The 19,513-nt window shown below is 39.9% G+C and overlaps 1 protein-coding gene across 3 annotated transcripts in view; it reads left to right on the top strand.

Moving 5' to 3' along the window:
* Positions 1-3,773: 3,773 nt before the first annotated feature.
* The window catches only part of jam2a (junctional adhesion molecule 2a), a 29,184-nt gene continuing 13,444 nt past the window's right edge, over positions 3,774-19,513 (top strand). For all 3 annotated transcript variants that reach the window (XM_030157801.1, XM_030157793.1, XM_030157811.1), the window contains exons 1-6: positions 3,774-4,203; positions 11,424-11,489; positions 11,676-11,786; positions 15,085-15,234; positions 16,367-16,554; positions 16,736-16,838. In XM_030157801.1, coding sequence (XP_030013661.1) covers positions 4,155-4,203; positions 11,424-11,489; positions 11,676-11,786; positions 15,085-15,234; positions 16,367-16,554; positions 16,736-16,838 — 667 coding nt within the window. In that variant the 5' untranslated portion in view covers positions 3,774-4,154. The remainder of the gene's footprint in view (positions 4,204-11,423; positions 11,490-11,675; positions 11,787-15,084; positions 15,235-16,366; positions 16,555-16,735; positions 16,839-19,513) is intronic.

Below are 19,513 nucleotides of genomic sequence, written 5' to 3'. Positions count from 1 at the left end.
CTGCAGGACTGGGGTTAATCAAACAGGCTGGATGTAAGGAAGTGGTGCTTCTGCTCTGACATATAATCTCTATAGGACTGAGATGAACCCCGAACCCCATTACTGACTCATGTACTGATTTTATTTATTTATTTATTTATTTATTTTTTTTTACAGTAAATCGATTAATAGGTCCATCTGTGCAAGTTTAGAAAATGATTTAAAAAAATGAACTGCTTGTTTTATTCCACCATCAGCCTAAAATCTAAAAATATTCATCTTATTATTAGAAATGACAAAGAATAGATCTGCACATCTGAGAAGTCTGAGTCACAATGTGGCGTGTGGAGTGTTTCCAGCTTTAAGAAGCACACTAATACAATGCATGCACCTTTTACAATAAAATAAACACAGAAACTTGAATACACTCAATACTTTTGGTGGTTTGCTTTTGTTTTCCGTCTTCGTGATGGTTTTCCACCCAATTCCTATGCTCAGATGTGAACTCATTCCTCCTGTTAACCTTCATTTAATCGTGGAAAACAGCAATAATGCAAAAGGAAATCCAGTTAACTACAAAACCTATTGAATAATTGAAGGTACAGTACTGTGCAGAGGGTTTCAACCACCATTAGGTTCTTTTCATGAGGCCATACATATGTGTTTCTTGATCACAGTATTAAGACACAGTTCATTCTGTGTATAAATAGCATTCAGAGCAAAAAATTAAGGAAAAAAGTGCCAAGTATTTAGTGTGACCTCCCTATGTGTGCAGACGATTAGAGATTGGTTGCATTAATCTGTTGCATCATACGTTTCATTCAGTACATAACAAACATGCACATATTTCCAGTATTTTCTCACCGTATCTTAATAAAGAGATGGAGAAATATATATACACGCTCATTATAACCATTTGAAATTAACAAAGCTGAAGATGCAGATACAGACAAACTTTATTGATCCACAAGGGGAAATTTCACTAAAGATGGTGTGTAAGACTTTGGCATGCTATAGTGATTCAGAATTTGCCTTTTTGTCATGGCAAATATAGAAAAGCTGTACTGTAAAAAAAAAAAAAAAAAATCTGTAATTTCTGCAGTAAAAAATTACAGTAGCTTCTTGTTCCAACTATTTACAACAGAGGTCTCAAGTATGCGGCCTGGGGGCCAAATTTGGCCCACCAAAGGGTCCAGTCTGGCCTGTGGGATGAATGTGTGAAATGCAAAATTACACTGAAAATATTAATCATTGTAGTTCAGGTTCCACATACAGACCAATTTAATCTCAAGTGGGTCAGATCAGTAAAACACTATCATAATAACCCATAAATACTCACAACTCCAATTTTTTCTCTTTGTAAATGTAAACATTTTCATGTCATTTTACTGTATTTACACTCAAACTATTATTTCACAAAAACGTGAATAACCTGAACAAATATGAACATTTTGAAATGTCTGAAGTGCAAGTTTACTAATATTCTGCCTGTTATTAAATGTTTGGTGTATTTGTTGATCCACTGTGATCTCTAAGTTGTAATTTGCATGTGTAAATGACAAACTGAGACATAATATTGTTAAAGTTGCAGTTAGTTTGCTTGAGAAATTTCCGTTTGTTCATGTTATTCACATTGTTTTAAAGGATAGTTGGTAGATGTAAACATTTTCAGTGCGTAATTTTACTATTTTCGCTCTAAAACGTCGAGGAAAGTTTAGTTGACATTATTTATATATTATTATGTTATTTCTGGACCACTTCAGATCAAATTTGCCTTAATGTGGCCCCCGAACTAAAATGAGTTCAACACTCCTTATTTACAAGATGTAACTGTATTCTGCAATGCATTATGGGTAAGAAAAAAATTACGATAATGTCAAACATTTGTTCACAGGATGGTTGTGTTTTCACATGGTCCTGACTGTAAACGATACAAATTACAACAATTATACACTGTAAGTAGTAGATGGCGCTAAAGAGGACATGAAGGCAGACATCCATCCACTTAATAAATAGTAAGTAAGACATTATTAGCCCACAAAATTCAAATGCATTGTAATTTGATCGTGTAGATGTCTATTTTAACTCGGCGTGTCATGTAGACATGTCAAAACTATCATTTTAGAAAGAATAATGGGTCTTTATTTGTGTGAGTGACTGTATTTCATATTATTATTTTTTTTTATCTTAGTGTTGTTTTTACGGAATATTCAGGATGTGGGACTCAAAATGCACCGTTTTTGCAAATGTTAGCTAACGAAAAACTGGCTAACATTAGCTGCGTGCATTAGCCTCGTTAGCGGTGACGTCACGAGTTTTCCAAACTAAAAAAAAAAAAAAAAAAAAAAAAAAACTAAAATGCAATAAATGGTTGTTTTTAATATAAAACAACAATACATAAAAAGTATCCCAGTAATTATTTTTTTACAGTAATTAGCAAACAGTTTTGCAGCACTTTATTGGCAGCTTGTTTTGCTGGTATTGACTGTAAATTCTACAGGGAATGTATTATTCCAGTGTTGGGTCAGAGGGATGGTGGATCTGGGGATGGCAAGGGTGGTATTGGAGGAGGGTACATGGAAATGGACGCGACAAAAGATCCACAAAATCATAGTGTGTGTGCAAAACAAGACTGTGCAGCTCTTAAAAAGTCAAAGTATTACCAGCAAAATGAAAATATGCCACAACAATTACCATTTCGGCTTTAAAAACTGCAGTTTTAAGGAGGTTTTTAAAATGAACATCCCACAAAGCTTCACAGTGGCAGTTTTGGGAGTAATACCTGAAGGTCTGGATAGAAAAGCAGATAAATACATTTTGAATATATTATTCACCGCTGCCTTAAAGTCTATAACCATCAGTCGGATGAAACCAGAACCTCCCTCATATAATACATGGATTCAAAAAGTTTGGGATATTTACCAGATGGAGCAGATCACATACTTGCTCAGGCTTCAGAAAACCATATTTACTAAAAGATGGGAACCTATGTTATCTTTACTATTGCAATAATATTTACTGGTGACGCAAGAATACTCCATGTTAGGTGCTGTCATTCTACCTCTGACGAAGATTTATATCTACAGCCTTTTTTATTTTTAGTTTTTTAGTTTTTGGAGTGAACATTGTTTGCTATAATTGTTATTGCTTTCTCAAATGTCATCATATGTGCCTGTGGTGGTGTATGAGAATACATTTGCAGCTGTGTAGGGGGGAAAGAAATTAATTAACTGTACTTGAATGTATAATCGTACCGTTCTGAAAAAAGAGAAAATCTAATAAAAATTGAGTAAAACAAAAAACAAAAAACTGCAGTATTTGCGTGTAAGATGTGGTGGAGCAAAGAAATACAGCACTTTTCAATCACTTTTGGTCAGTTTAATATAGGTGTGAATACTCTGGGATGCTTTTGTTATACATGGACGTGAATCAGAGCAAAACCAAAACTAGATGGAGCTCAACAGAATATAGAAAATAACTCTGAGGCAGTGAATCAGGAACACTATAAAGGATGTAAATACAAGTGAGAATTTGACTGGAGTGCACAATGATGTGGATCTGGAGGGAAATCCCCGCTTTAAGTTTGGGTGAAATCTCAGTCCTCCCACTCGTGTTTTTATCCACTCCAGGGGCTGACACACCTTGTCTCCGTCCCCAGTTGCCTCCTGTGTAATGTGTCCATTTGCCAGTGCAGTGCGCGTCTTGGACACGGCGCTGCGCTCTCGACGCTCCGTCAAAGCCCACCCCGCCCTCCTCCCCCTCCTCCTCCTCCACACCTCCGTCTCCACCTCAAACCAGCGCCGAAGCCGCACACGCACCAGGAGCGAACGGCACATTCACGTCCGCCGAGCAACGCCGACTCCTGCAGCCGGGACTCCTCCGCCGCTCCACCCCGGATCCTCCGCGGAGGTGCGTCCTGTTCATCCATCCGCTCCTCCGTGTGCCAACGCCAGCCGCTCCGCTCCGCGACGCACCGTCAAGTGCCGGCCCGGTCCGGTCACCCCCCCTCCCTCCCTCCCCAACACCCCCACAACTGGAGAACATTTTTTCCCACCCTGGACGCTGGATGCATCATTGGAGAGTTGTGAACAAGTGCGAGAAGAAAGCTGAGGCTCGGGATCTGCCTCGTCGCTCCGTCCAGGGAAGACCAGACGCAGCCGGAGTTGTGGATAATCATGGAGGGGACGTCCCTGTATCTTCCTATTGTTGTTTTACTGATGCAATGTAAGTGGAAAATGAGACCTACTCACTCAGAAGAAATAAGTCTGTGTTTGTGTTGGGGATTCAACTTTAGTCTGGACGCACATCATTACTGTTTAGGGTAAAATTTGATCATGTTGGAATCTTTATTTACTTTATAAAGTCAGCTAATGTGTATTTATAACAATTTCAGCGGTAGTTTTACAGTACACATTTCAATGTAGACCATGTTTCACACAAAAAAAATACTTTGACTTAATTAGTTGATAATCCTTGTGATTTTTTTTCACCCAACAAAGTTTATATATTTGTAAATTTTCAGTGGGCATGCAGATAAATCATGTGAATGTAATGGCCAAGTGGCTTCTTTCAACTGTTTATTAACCCTTAAACACCTAATCAACCACTTGCAATCAAAAACATTCACTGATCTAAAACTTTTCAGCCACTGATCCTATCCATACGTGTAAATACTTAGCGTAAAATGCAGTTTCTCAGGTTAATATGTTCTCAGTTTCTGTGACATTGATTCACGAGTAAAACCCATGCACTTTCATAAATGATTTTATCTGCAGTTAATGATATATTTGTCAGAAAAAGTCTGTTTCTTCAGTTTCCTTTGTTTTGATGTTGCAACCTTTGAATTTACTTTATGAACATTTACATGGTCAGTGAATTAAATATAGGAAAATACTTGATTTTTACTGAAAAATGAAAGATGCAGAGGATAATATAACAAATGGTGATAAATGACTTGGGAATGGTTATATGAAGAGAAAGATTCACTTGGACGTCGCCACAAAAATAGATAATAGGTGTGAAAATAACAAATTTGAGCTGGAAAATCAGTTTAAAGTAAGACAATGAATATGAGATACTAGTGTAGAAACAAGCAGAAGTGCTTGGATCTAGTGTTATTGAGCTTTATACTTAAGTGACACCTTGAATTCTTATAGGACATAAAACAATCATCTACTACTGTTAGGTCTTTGTTAATATTTCTGGACCTGTTCTAACGATCCTCCCAGTTTCTGCTGTGATTGTGGGTCATGGTTTCAACACAACCAGGCTGGACTCCCAGCACTTGGCCCTAAAGTTGTATTTGGCGTTGCTCCACCTGAGGGGCGTGGGCGGCACATTGGTAGCGGGTGGGCTCCCAGTTATCTGGCAAACACAGGTGGCAGATATGAGTGTGAGGTCAGCATGTTGGATTTCCACCAAAAACTTCAAACTGTTCTCAGTTGTGATGAGGTGTTTTCATAGCAGGGATGTTACCAGGACACTGTGAGGAGGAACAAAAACAGGGAAGTGGGGACGTTCCTGTGGAAATGAAGGGAAAAATGCTGCTTTAAATAGTAAATAGATTCTCTGTGATTTGCCTCCGTTGTGTGTAAAGGGAGTGTAAGTGTTGCTGGGACTCCTGGGGAGCAGTTGTGAGATGATGTGATGAGACAATGTGAATGAGTGGCGCCACCTGTCAGGCCTGGAGGTCATGGGTTCAGAGGTGTGTATGTGTGCGGTGGACAACCTGACAGGGATCACTCATGGAGAACATTTATAAGTAAAGAGGAGTGGACTGAATTATTTGGCTACAAAAAAAAAAAATGTAGTAGGAAATGTTTTGGGTGGGACTCCTGTGGCAAGAGACCCAACATCCCCCATCACGACTCATACGGTCTGACTGAGACAGCTGTTGCTCACAGGGTTACAGTCATACAGAGGGGCTTTGTTTCAATGAGAACACACACACACACTCAAACACACACACACACACATCCAGAGTCCTCACCCTGTTTTTCTCAGCCTTCAAACGTGTCCTGTTCACGTTATCTCCATCACGCAGCCAGACAGGATATTTCCTATGGGTCCATCTCTTCCATGTCTCATTTGTTCCCTGTTAATTTGAATAAGTGCCTTAATTATTACTGCGCCATCCTTTTGACCTCGGCTCGGGCCTGGCAACACCCACCTCCCCAGTCTCTGTAACACTCTGTACGGACCACGTAATGAGAGTAAAGCTGCGTGCCAAGGAGCGAGCAAGTGTGCCATCTTTCTATTTTTTGCTCAGGCGGGAGGGTGGCCGGCCCTGTGTGAGTTGAAGCTGTCGCAGTGTTTGCTTGATGTTAATGCAACACAGGAGTTGTGTGTTTGTGTCTGCGTGCTGACGTCTGTTTAGATGTCTGAGTACTGAGGCAGGCGTACATGACGTCTTCATTTTAGGACCAACAGGGACGAGCATAAAGAACATTTAAGAAAGTAAACTCAAGCAAACGTCTGCTCACAGCCTCGGAATATCTTTTTTTTTTTTACCCCTTTATAGTCAAACTTACTTTCAATGGCTCTATTCCACTGCCAGTTTTAGTTCCTAGTTGGGCAAAAAAAAATGATTGGCTCCCGAGCACATTGAGCCTGGCACACTTTCACTCCTGACGGGTGCAACACCAGAATATTTGACAAACCACAGGCGCCAAAACTGTTCTAAATCTGGCTCAGGTGCTGCTAAATGAAGCTGATTAATCTTATACCCAAACCAGATTTGGCAGCCGGATCTGACTCCGATTGATCCTCACAACCGTGTTTACAAACTCCCTTCTGCGATTTGCCTGAGTCAGCAGACATGTTTTACTGTAACGGTTCCTCCTTCTTGCATGTAGAAAACCACATCCAGGTCTGGACTGCAAACGCTTAAAGAAAAGACATACTAAAACTGAGCCCATTTCTGTGCGACACGTTCTAATTTTGAGTTTATCTTTCCTGTAACGGATCCATTTCCTTGATAGGATCACCCATTCAGCTCGCTTGGCACTCAAGTCGGCATGACTCACACTTTGGAAACATCAGTTCTGTGACCCAGGTCCTGCTAAAAGTGAGCTTAATTTTTTGTTCTGCTGCTCCAACTATTTAGCAAAATATCTATAAATAGATTATCATAAAGAAAAATGACGTTAAAGAATCACCAGATACATCAATCACCATTTCTCTGAGCCGTAGACAACACAGTTTACTCTCACATTGCCCACGATGGTGTCATGATACAGCGATTCTGCGATACTTGATACATTACAAGATATTAATCTGCAATACATCATGATGTCTGTGTAACTGAAGAAGACAACATACCCCTAAAAAGACAAAAAGTAGGAAATATCTATTTAATCACTGTGCTGTGGCGTCACTTTTACAGAATTTGACAACTGAGATGAAACAAGTACATAGAGCCACAGCTTGAACAGACACAAACTGTGGCCTCCGTCTCCACATAGATGTAAAATAATACCAAGAGGCAGGAGGAGAATTAATTTTTTAAAGAAAATCATAATATTTGGCATCATAATATGTGATATATTTGGGTTAGGGCTGGGCAATGTAGCCAAAAAAATCTAAACCTGACTGTTTTATGTGTGTCTTGAATGATTCATGATTTTATTTGATTTTTGTTCTATAAAAACATAACATCACTATCAAAAAAAGGCTTCTTTGAAACCCTATGTGCCAAATGCAACATGAGAAACATATTTACACTGAATGTAAAGAGAAAAAAAGGTTATTTAGCAAGAAAAGTCTCCAGAGGAAATATCCAGATTTTGCAGTTTTGACAATTTTAAGCAAAACCTTTATTAATCAAATGAATTGTATGTCATTATCTCCAACCTGTAAATGTAACATAATCCACAGCCCTGTTCTTGGTACTAAAAGATGATTTACCAAACATATACTAAACTAAAATATACTAAGTGTAGATGCATTAACTGAGCAGTTTTCCACAAACTAGAGCATGTCTCCTAATACTTTTATTTTCTGCATGATTTTCTAAAAGATATAGATTTTTAAGGGAGTAAAAAGTGGATTTTCTGTAGGTGGATTTCTCTCCTCCCTGTATGTAGAGTGATTATCGAGGTCTATTGTTGAGTGTTATTCCTGTTCATTCTCCACCACTTTACGCCTTTCGTGCAGACCTGCTGAGGTGTGGATGACTCCTCCATGTTCACATCTTTATATTTAGTCCTTGGCCCCAAAAACCGAAGCGTGACGACACGGTCCGAGCTCCTAAATGGCGGCCAGTTGTCAGCGGGTCGGCTTTGGCATACTAGCAGACCCTCCTCAACATATGAGCGGCTTTTATTACTTAGTTCTTGAACAGCGGCGGGTCTCAGATTTGGAAAGCTGGCTCCTGTTAGCGTTAGCCACCACGCAGTTGTAAAACGATGTGAGCGGGCCATGTGTTCACTGTGTGCCTCAACGCCTCTGTAGTTAATTGAGGCCATTGAAGCTGACAGTGTTCATAGTAGTACAAGCACGACACTGGGGCGGCGGGACCACACCAACACACATCTCTGCTCAGTTCTAAGAGTGTGTGTGTGTTGTTTTTTTTATGTGTGTCAATCAGTGTGACAGGCAGCCACGCAGCAGTAAAGTGCGGGCATGTTGGCAGCCCTGCTACATTTCCTTCCTCTCAAAGAGACACCCTTCAAGGTGGTGCTGGGCCTGGTCTCACACTATGTGACAAGAGCTTCTCCCATTCACATCCCTGCTGTCTGAGAGGATCTCCCTCGCCTTCAATCCCACTCTCTCTTTTATTCATGCTTCTACGGGTCTCTGCCCCCCCACCCCCCCATCCCCCACCCATCTCCTTACCAACCTCCACCTCCGCCTCTTTCTCCTCCACTCCGCTTCATTTGTATTCTATTCTTAGGGCCGCTCATCTCTGCTTTGTCGTTCATTCTTGTCCCTTTTTAATCTCATTGTATCTCCCTCCCTCGTCTTGTTCATCCTTTACTGAGACAATGCTCCTCAGAGGGTGTCGAGGTACGCCAGCCAGAGCTATGATGATAATCCTGTTACACTGCCACAAGTCAACACATGGCTCGGCCAGAGGAGTGAGAGTGTGCACTTTTAATTCACTTAGTTCAAAGTTTAACATGTTGAAGTTGAGACTTGTTCAGGGGAGTGTTCGGTTGGGTGGGTCCTCATTACTGTTATTGTCTGAAAATAACTGCTGCTGTTGAAATGAGTTAGACCTTTAGGTGCAACATGGCCGCCTTCCTGTTTCAGTCCATCCACACTTCCTGGCCTTTGTCCCAGTTTTGTATTCTTCAGGTCACCCCTTCCTTCGTACAGGAAACGCTCTTTAACTCCTTGTTATTCAGGAACAATGAGGCTACGCAGGAAGTCTCTGACAAACAGGAAACCAGAGAAGGCATAGTAATTTGTTTTTATGTTCTGGAGAATGGTCTGATTTAATCTACATCACGTCATAGGAGGAAGAAATTTCCAGTACCGTTAAATTCATGCATTGGAGTTAAATTGTGTAAAAGTTAAAAGCGGTGCCTGTCAGTGTTTTACTATGATGGTTTCAGGTTCATTTTACAGCTGCTCAGGTCCGTTTTGTATGGTGTTGGGTAATTTAACCTACAGAGATGAATTATATTCCACAAGATCATCATTTATTTGTAGTGTCACTGTCAACCACACATCTCTAAAAAGTCTATGTTTCATCAGCTTAGAAAAAATAATGCAATGACAAAGTATCAGGGCTTTAGTTTATGAAGGAGGAGGATTTTTCAGCCCATAAAGGAAAGGTTTATTAAACTAATAATGGAGATATGTGGTTTTCACTGGAAAGGAAGGGGATAAAGAATGATTTCAGCTTGGTGATGATGGATTTTCCACCTAATCCAAGAGGGTTTTATCTTCTTTAGAATGGGATAGGGCAAAATGAAGAACTGTAAATCAAATATGCATGACTTTATTTGATTTATTTGCTTCTGTATTTGAACATGGCTCCAATGTGACCCTTAACCAGAGAATATGGGTGACCTGGTGGATGTTAAGATGTTCAATGTCTAATGTATCCTCTTGAGACTCAGCTTTGCATTTTTGTTGTCTGTTGGGGAAAAGCTTTGTGTAAAAAGAGGAAGTCCAAAGCAAAGGACATTCCATTAAAAAATAACAAAAAAAATCCATGCATCCAAAACAGTTAATTTATACAAAATAGCAGAAACCTTTACTTTCCTGGGTCTCAGAAGGATATGGGAAGAAATACTTAATCTGCATCCTTAACAACTGACTGTCAAGGACTAAGGTGAATTTTCCACGCAAATCCTTAGGTGCACTCCACAACAACACCATCAACAGTCAGCTTAGAAATGGAAAAGTCCCTGTACAAAACACACTCCAACACAAACTCCTCATGACCAAAGGTGTTACATATTGTAGGAAAGTTTTCTCAACTGGGTAAACATAGTGTGTTAAAATGTACAATATTTGTCCCTTAGATGGAGGAGAGTTGAAGCATAAAGTACTATGAAGTGGACATATTCAAGTAAAGTAGCTCTAAATGTGTGCTTAAGTGCAGTACTTGAGTAAACGTACTTTGGTTAGATTCCACTGATGGGAATTATGTGAAAGTTAAGTTACCGAGTTTGTTAAAAAGCGTGTGAGAGTTGCTCCCCCCATGACACCGTAATTGCACCAAATTAAAAGTTCTCCAGCCTTAAACCCAAAGTTTTTCATCGCTTTTAATGTTCTTAGACCTCCTGAGGCCCATTCAACATTTATAACCTAATTTCAAAAATGCATGGCCTTCAGCCTTAAAATCCTTCTCTGTTTCTTAATTGGTTCACTTGTGGGAGCTTTCAGATGCCGCCCTCGCTCCCCCATGTCCAACTCCCTCCTCCATCAGGTGACCTTGGCCGACGTTTAACCTGCAAACAAACAGGACGACGCACAATAATCCCAAATCTAAACCAATCAGCGCACAGGAAAGGCAGCTCCAGCGTCTTCTTCCTGTTTAGATGTATGTTGGGTATCAGTGACACACAGACAGAGTCGAGGCAAACAGGGACACGGAGGCGTTTCGCCGTATGATAACGCCCCGCCATACATCACTGTAATCTGGACAAGCCGCTGTAGCAATCTTGGGAGATGCTCCCTTGACCTTGTCTTAACCTGCGCTTAAATAAACATACGGCTGCTGCTGCTTAGCCTGGTAGGATTAAAGCGAAGGAGGGAGTAATCCTGCCCTCACCTCAGATCTCCTGGAGAAAGCCTCAGTCTGCTGTAGACAGTAGAGCAAGAGTCCAAACACAGCCATTAAGCATTCTCCTCTTGCAGTTGGCGGGCAACGTGGAGCACTTTACCCAATTCACCTTGCCCCTTAATGGATGACAAGCGATATTACGTTCTGAACTGCTCTCACCCTTCTACTTTATCTCTTCCTTCTGCCTTTTCCCCGCCATCTCCAGGTTCCCCTTCTGTCCCCGTCACCGTGTCGACCAACAAACACAAGGTGGAGGTGCGCGAGTTCTCAGGTGAGGCAGCAGGAACTTTTTTTATCCCCTCAAAGGCCTTCTATCAGACTCCCTCTGTCAGAATACACTAAAAGGCTATAAATAAACTATAAATAGACCAAGCAGTTAAAACAGCCTGTGATTTGGCTTTGCTATGCCACCATAAATATCTCATTGGCTTCCTTTTTATTATTTTTTTTTTCCCAGACGCGGTGCTGTCTTGCATGTTTCGCACAGAAAGAGACCCGAACCCACGCATCGAGTGGAAGAAGAAAGGGAAGGATGTTTCCTTTGTGTACTTTGATGGACACTTCAGAGGTGAGAATGCAGCCTGTCACTGTTTATCCCTCGGGTGACAAACGGGGCATTTGTTTTAATCAGCTTGCAGTACCAGCTGGAGGGGGGGGGTTTGCCACATGGGAGGACATTTTGGCCGTGAGATGAGACTCCACCCGGGTGCAGACGCACATAGACAGGCAGGGATGATGGATAAACTGCAGGAGACGTTTTAGCAGTGATGTCAAGGCATAAAATCTTAACCGTCTTCTACCCTTGATCTCTCTCCTCTGTGGTTTCTGGTGTAGATTTAATGGGGGGGGATAAATAATGAATCATAACGTTGACACTATCAACCTTCTTAATGAACATCGCAGTTAGCCTAACAATTTCGTCAAATCTCAAAGCGTCAAAATGTCTCTTTGACCCATCACCTCCTCCTCCTCCCTCATCATTGGCAACTCCACTTTACTGAAGTCAGTTTATGAAGTGACATGAATAAAGAGTTAGCGATTTCTTAGAAAGAGCTGCTGCCAACACTTGACGATGTGGAAATATTACACAGCAGAGGGAAAAAAAGTCTTCATTTGATTTTATTTATGCGGTTCTTTATGCATTTTCTGGTACAGGATACAAATGCTCCACATCAGGCTCTCCATTTACAACAGACAAACAAAACACACAAAAATGCACAATATACTTGTATAAAATAACAACAGTTTCACAAATAACAAGTCAGGGTAACTTGATAATGCACAGTGCTCTGAGCAATGAGACCTCAGTTTAATTCCTGAAAAGATGGATCATTTACTACACCTCGTACCCCTACTCTTTTTTTTTTTTTTTTTTTTTTTTTTTTAACCTCACACATTTCCCCATCTTTATCAGTTAAAGGTTAAAATGCCCAAAAATGAGTCAAATGAAGGAGCAGTATGACATCAACTATAAGCATCTACTGAGCTAAAATGTTTAATAACTCCTGAACCACTAATCCTATCAATACTAATCCAGGTAAAATACAGTTTCTCAGCTTTTCATCTGCATCAGATATGACCCATTTGGATGTTCAGAGGCTCCATACTTCACTTGGAAACACTGTCATCATCTGCAACATTAATTCACCAGTAAAACCCATGTTGTTTTACTATTGCAGTGGTTGTAAATGCTTGTTTTCATGGTCAGTTAATGATTCATTTTGCTGAAAAAGTCGCTTTTTCTACAGTTTTCTCTGTTTCTATATAATAACCTTTTTAGCTTACTGTGACATTTTATGAACATCTGCATGATCAGTGAATTAAATATAGGAAAATACCAGATTTTTGTGGAAAAATGCAAAATGCAGAGGATAATATTATAATAAATGGTGATAAACTCTCTTAGGAACGGTTAAATATAGAGAAAAAAATTATTTGAAAGTAATAATTCTTGGTCTTTGTGGGTTAAAACATCACTATTATTATTTTCCATGTAAATTTGCTGTTTCTTAGACAAAGTTAATGTAAAATTGCAGCTTTGATGAAACTGAGGTTCCCCGAAATCACATGTTCCATACCCGATTCTGACTGATAATATAGAAATACTTTAAAAAACTAAATAAACTAGAACAGATCCGGTATCATATAAATATATTCCGGTTCTCTGAGGGTTAAATCATACCTTATATTCCAGAATTGGATATGTGCCCTCCTATAATCTGTAGTCACTCCACAGGTCATCTCAGGACACTTGACCTTGTACGGTTAACACCTTACAGTATTACAGAGAAAAATCCACCAAATCCCCTTCAAGGAAAGTTTGGAGGAAAAACTGTTTTTAACGGGAAGAAGCCTCTCAGGGTGGGCGACCATCTGCCTCGAAATGGTTGGCGTGTGTGGACAGTGGCAGGAAGAGAAAACACATAAACAAACACTGGGAAGGCAAACACTTCAGAACAGGCAGATCCAGGTACCTGCAGAACGGAGCAGTGAGAGACAAAACAGAAATGATACTAAACCAAGTTAACCCTCCGGTATCCCACCCCGAGAGGCCCTTCTAACCACCAAGTGTGTGTAACAGACACAGCTGCGGAATAACATTAAAAAAAAAAAAATAGTTTTTTTTCAACTCTTATACAGCTTTTTATATCTGATCAACTTGAGCTGTAAATAAAAATACCAAATACTCATTCCTTTTCATGTTTTTTAACCCTTTAAATGCCATGTTTGTAATGTAAACGAACCATATTTTTTGATGCAAAAAACTTTTTTTTCAATATACTGTATAAAAATTGGAGTACTTATTTTTTCATTTTTGCAGCCTGGCATATGTCAATGATTAACACCAACACTGGGTAATATGCATAATGATTTTTTGCGCTAGATCAAATGTTCTAAAATACTAGTACCTGTCACTGGGTGTGCCTAAAATGCACACCTATAAATCAAGCTATTAAATGTAATGAATTTGGTTGTTTTACATTGACGGCATAGAAGCCACAGATGAAGACATTGGGAAATATACAAGTGATACAATGATGGAGTGAGTTATGATGGACTCAAACATGTCCTCCATTAATGTTGCTATAATCAAAACTGGGTAAAATGTTCTGCTTCCTTCTGCAGCTTTCTCCTCTCTGTCCAAATCGAACTACTAAATAGTAATACACATGAGCCTTGACTTTGTTTCATACTTCCACGTTGAGCTAAAGAGTACAACAGTAGGCAGAATTTGATCAGCGGTGTACAATTACAGCTTTCCATCAAGTATTTAACCTCTGATCTCTCTGAAAACACCGGTGATTAGCCACAGGGTAGATTTTCTACAGCAGGAAAACGCAAGCAAGGAGTAGATGCAGAAGTGTCATGTCCTCTAAGACCACTTGAATTGCAATATGCGGAAAGGTAATAATGGATTTTTTTCCCCAGCGATGCTACAACACTATCAACCACTGCAGCTGCAACATGATTAAAAATAGTCAAATGCAGCTCTCATGTCTGGTATGTGGAAAGAAAGTGGAAATCAGCTTCCAGTTTGTGTTTTAGAAATGTCATAAAAGCATGGTTTCTGTGCTGATGTCTTGAAAAATTAAAGGTATATTTTCTCACTCCGACGCCAAGCCCAAGGTGGATATGCTCTGAGTTGTGTGAGGATGAGGAAGAGGTCTAATTGTATTGGACTGTATTGCATAGTATTTTGACCTTCTAGGATTTCAGTTTTTTAGATTTGTTGTAACTGTGATGCATTATGGACATGTAATACATTCCATGAGTCAGTAGTTGTTTTATTTTCTCCTACTCGGTCATTTTATGTGATTTTTTTTTTTTTTTTTTTTTTTTTTTGTGTCCTTACTCCCCATTCTCAGGTCCGTTCGAGGGTAGGGCAACCATCGAAGGGGCCACGGTGACTCTGCAGAGGGTGACCCAGGAGGATGCGGGGGACTATCGCTGTGAGATCAGCGCTCCTCTGGACTCCGTAAACCTTGGCGAGACCAATGTCACCCTCAAAGTCCTGGGTAGGTCTCAGTTTTTGCCTTCTTAGGCTAGTAGTTCTTCAGGAATGCAGTGTGCAAAATGCAAATCAGTACATTTACTCTTTTTGAAGTCTATTTTTATATGACGATTATTTTACAACTATCTTAAGGCAGTCACATATTTTAGGATACTTCATGATTTTTTAGACACTTTATTACATCAAGATGACTATGATGCTGCTACTTGGAATTCTACTTAAGACTGGTCATATTACTGCCATTATAACCGGCCGCCTAGGTGTCTTCATGTTTTCTTGGCAATAAAAGTCAGAAAATGTCTTTTTTTTTTCATCTTTGTTTTGCAGGAAGAACTTTACTTTCAATATCTGGTCATTAATTATCATTATTATAAATAATAAATGCTTAAAACAGTGTGTTTTTGTAAAAAAAAGGAAAAATGGACTTGAAGTTTTTGGCATATTTATTATCAGATACAACTGTAAATGTGCGTAATGAAACTTTTTGAGACTGCAGAAATAAACTTTCAGCTATTTTACATCTTCTCAAACATGCTTTTTGGGCTAGAACATTCAGTATCCACATTATGGCTTCATATTTTTTGTTATTTCCAGGTGTTTTTTAGCCTCAAACAGTTCCTTTCTACTTGTAATAGAGTCCCACATTGCTGCCATAAAGTGTTATATAGTATTGAAAAGCTCAGTGTCTCAGCTTTCCCATGTCATTTGAATTTTGTGGATTGTGCAAACGGTTCTGGAGTTACAGTAATTTGAATGCTGTGAAGTGCAAAATGCAGCGCCGGAGAGATTGTGGTTGTTAAAGGGTTAAGATAAGATAAGATAACACAACACAACACAAGACTTTATTGATCCCACCATGGGGAAATTTCACAGTTGGCAGCGGCAAGTAACAAAAATAAAGTGCAGGGAAGACGGGCTGGAAATATGCAGTGTGAAACATGAAATATAAAGACAAAAAAAAATGTGCCGTTTATATAAGTATTTACATATATATTTAGGTGTACTTATAATATACATATTTAGTTATTGATCAGTCCAATGACAATAAAGCATCAGTCTGAAAATCTGTTCTACACAGACAAAATACTGTAGATTTGAGTGTTTCTTTCTTTTCTGTACTTTGTTCCATCGTGCAGTGCCACCACACACCCCATTCTGTGAAATCCCCAGTTCAGCAGTGACTGGCTCAGTGGTGCAGCTGCGTTGTAAGGACCAGCAGAGCATCCCACCGGCCACTTACTCATGGTACAAGGACAACCAGCCGATGAGCCCGCCTCGCCGTGCCAACGTTACATATCTAATCAACTCTCACACGGGAGTACTGGTGCGTATGTGTGCGCCTTAGTCCCGATAAGAGACAGAAGAGGGATTGTGTAAATACTGTACACTGTCTGTTGTCTCTGTGGGGATTTGCTGAAGACAGTGTTTGTTGTGATAATAGGTAGCGGTTTCAAATGACGTCCAGTCAGCTCCATCCTCACCCTCAGTCTCCATCTCTTCTGCAGGAGTTTAAGGCTGTAGCCAAAGAGGACACTGGCCGCTACAGCTGCCTGGCGTCCAACGGCGTGGGCCCGGCAAAGATGTGCGAGGGCAAACACATGACGATAGGTGAGTGTGTGTTCGCGTGTGTGTTCTCTCACTTCCTCCCTCCTTATCCCCCTGCACATCCACCTCTCAGTTCAGGATAAAATCAGGGATGCAGTGGAGGGGAAAACCCAGTAAAGTTGTTCCACCCCTGCTTTAAAAATCTCAGTATGTGTTCTTACTTTTATGAGTTGACTTAAGAAAAGTCAAAGTCACTCACAAATTTGACCAGACAATATACAACACTTTGTCCTTCAAGCCTGAAAAGCCTGAGATAGAACCATCTGCAGGGATGGATGGACACCGTTACAGGGCTACAGTATCCTTTTTAGGTCAAAATGTTTTAAAGCACTTGCAAATAAAACAAGAAAGTAGGAAAACACTCTAGACTGACAAGACTGACCTCAGTATGCTGCTAGAACAGCGGTACAGACACTGAATTAGCAACAAATTAAAGTGTCAAATTATATTTCACCATCTATGATCATTTATACCATTTGTGATTTGTCTCTCAGATTCGTGCCCACCCTTTCTCAGAGTGGAGCTAGTTTTGTACTAAGATCTACATGCCTGGTGACATTATCAGCCTTGACTTCTTAGCTAATGGTAGCTTGTGTTGCTGCACAATGTTACTGCTGTAGATGAGCAGAAAGGAGTCACAAGCACATGGCAATCTCACATATTGAAACTTTATTAACTCTTTAAGTGCCAGACAGTTAAGGGGCTAATAAGCCTTAAAAGTGCCACAGAATTTGGCCGTTTTTCAGTATTTCGCGTCGTTTTTATGATATTTGAAGAATCCTGCAGGAAACCGCTCGGTAACATCCGACCGATTGCTGATTAGATTCAAAACGCACCGGACGCAGCCGATTCATTATTGATCGTAATTTGCATAATTTATAATAATAATAATAATAATAGTAATAATAATAATAATAATAATAATAATAATAATCTTTATTTATATAGCACTTTTCATACATTAAAAACTGTAGCACAAAGTGCTTTACATATCAGTTTAAAAATCAGTACCGCCCCCCACCCGCACACACACACACACACACACACACACACACATATACATGCAAACCCACAAGCTCACACATACTTAAGAAGACTGACTGAGCACGGGTAGACCAGAACAAAAATGTACAAGTAAAAGTAAAAGATCAATTTAGGAGGCGCTGTCTCAGGGAGCCATCCGCACCAGGATGCAGCCGCCGACCCCGGCGACCAGGCACCAGCAACACAGCCCCGCATCCCAACTAGTGGGAGAGGGCCAACTGGGACCCCCACCCACCAGAAAGGAGCGGACCCCAGTGAGAGAAGGCGCCACAGCCCCCGGAGTCCACAGCCGCCCCCTGGCATGGAGGGCTCCCTCTGATGAAACACCGGAGAATAAGAAACATTAAAAAGATAAAAAAATTATTTTTTGGTCGCGTGACCTCAAATTCCCGTCTGCTTGGTCTCAAAAGGGGGACACAGAAAGAACGTCATCGAAATGTGAGAAAGAAATGGGGGTGGATGGTTTGTTTGTACACAAATGTGGCGTGTTCTCCAAAGCCGATCTGATCGGCCCGTGGCACTTTACAGGTTGTTTTCGTAAAGCCGATTTAATCGGCCCATGGCAGTGAAAGTGTTAACAACATTAAATTGGTACAAGAAGTGTAAGCTACTGGTAAAAGACTTGTATTTTTTATGTGAAAAGTCAAAACTTTATCAAATAATTAGGCTAATTGCCAAAATCTACTTACCTCTCCAACAAAAACAAATGCCAACTCCAAATTCACTCTTATTTTGGAACAGTCTTTCCTCACTTTCCATTTAGTTCCATTTCGCTGTATTTTTTTTTTACTGTCCCGTCCTTTTCCGGGTGTCTCCCCATGGGATCTCACTTGGAAAAATATATGTACAGTAGTCAATGACAAGATCCTGCCTGATTTACACATATGATGTTTTTCAATGTAAAAGGTAATTTTGGAAGTTGAGAAACTCACAGTTGGATGCAAATCTGATGGTTAGAGAAAATTTGTAAATAGAAAATAAGTGATATCCTAACTAATCTCTGCACAAACTGCTCAGAGCTACTAAAAAGGTCTCTGCAGCTGCAACATGACCAGACCTGTATATGGTTTTCACCTCTCTTGATACTTTTCCACTCAACAAAAAACTAGGTGAGATGTATCAAGGTAACAGTTGTTTTGGTGTTGATGAAGTCTTATCATGTGAGACAAGAGATGAAGTCCACTGAGCCGTTTTTTTCACGTTACTGTACAATCTTTACTGTAAAATATGACTTTCTTGGAAAAAAAGTCATCTTTTAATTGAGAAATATCACATACTATAGGTAATAATAATAATAATAATAATAATAATAATAATAATAATAACTTTATTTATGTAGCACCTTTAAAAACTGAGTTTACAAAGTGCTTTGACAGACAAAGCAGAAGGGCATAACAGCAGAATACAAGATGCAAGCAGACACTAAAACATAGAAAACAACACAATAAAAGAGATATGTACAGCAAACGTGAAAACATGACACTCTGAATAAATTTGAGTGTATGGAAGTAGAGAGGGCAGAAATAATGTACCATGATGCTGTCAAATCAATGCAAACATGCAAAAATGAAGGAATGAAATAAAACAACATCATGTATGTCAATATAAATGACTAACCAGAACAGGGTAAAATT

The sequence above is a fragment of the Sphaeramia orbicularis genome, chromosome 2 (assembly GCF_902148855.1).
Source record: "Sphaeramia orbicularis chromosome 2, fSphaOr1.1, whole genome shotgun sequence".
Classification (NCBI taxonomy): Eukaryota; Metazoa; Chordata; class Actinopteri; order Kurtiformes; family Apogonidae; genus Sphaeramia; species Sphaeramia orbicularis.
Note: the sequence above shows the minus strand (reverse complement) of the source record. Positions and strands in the feature narration are given on the sequence as shown.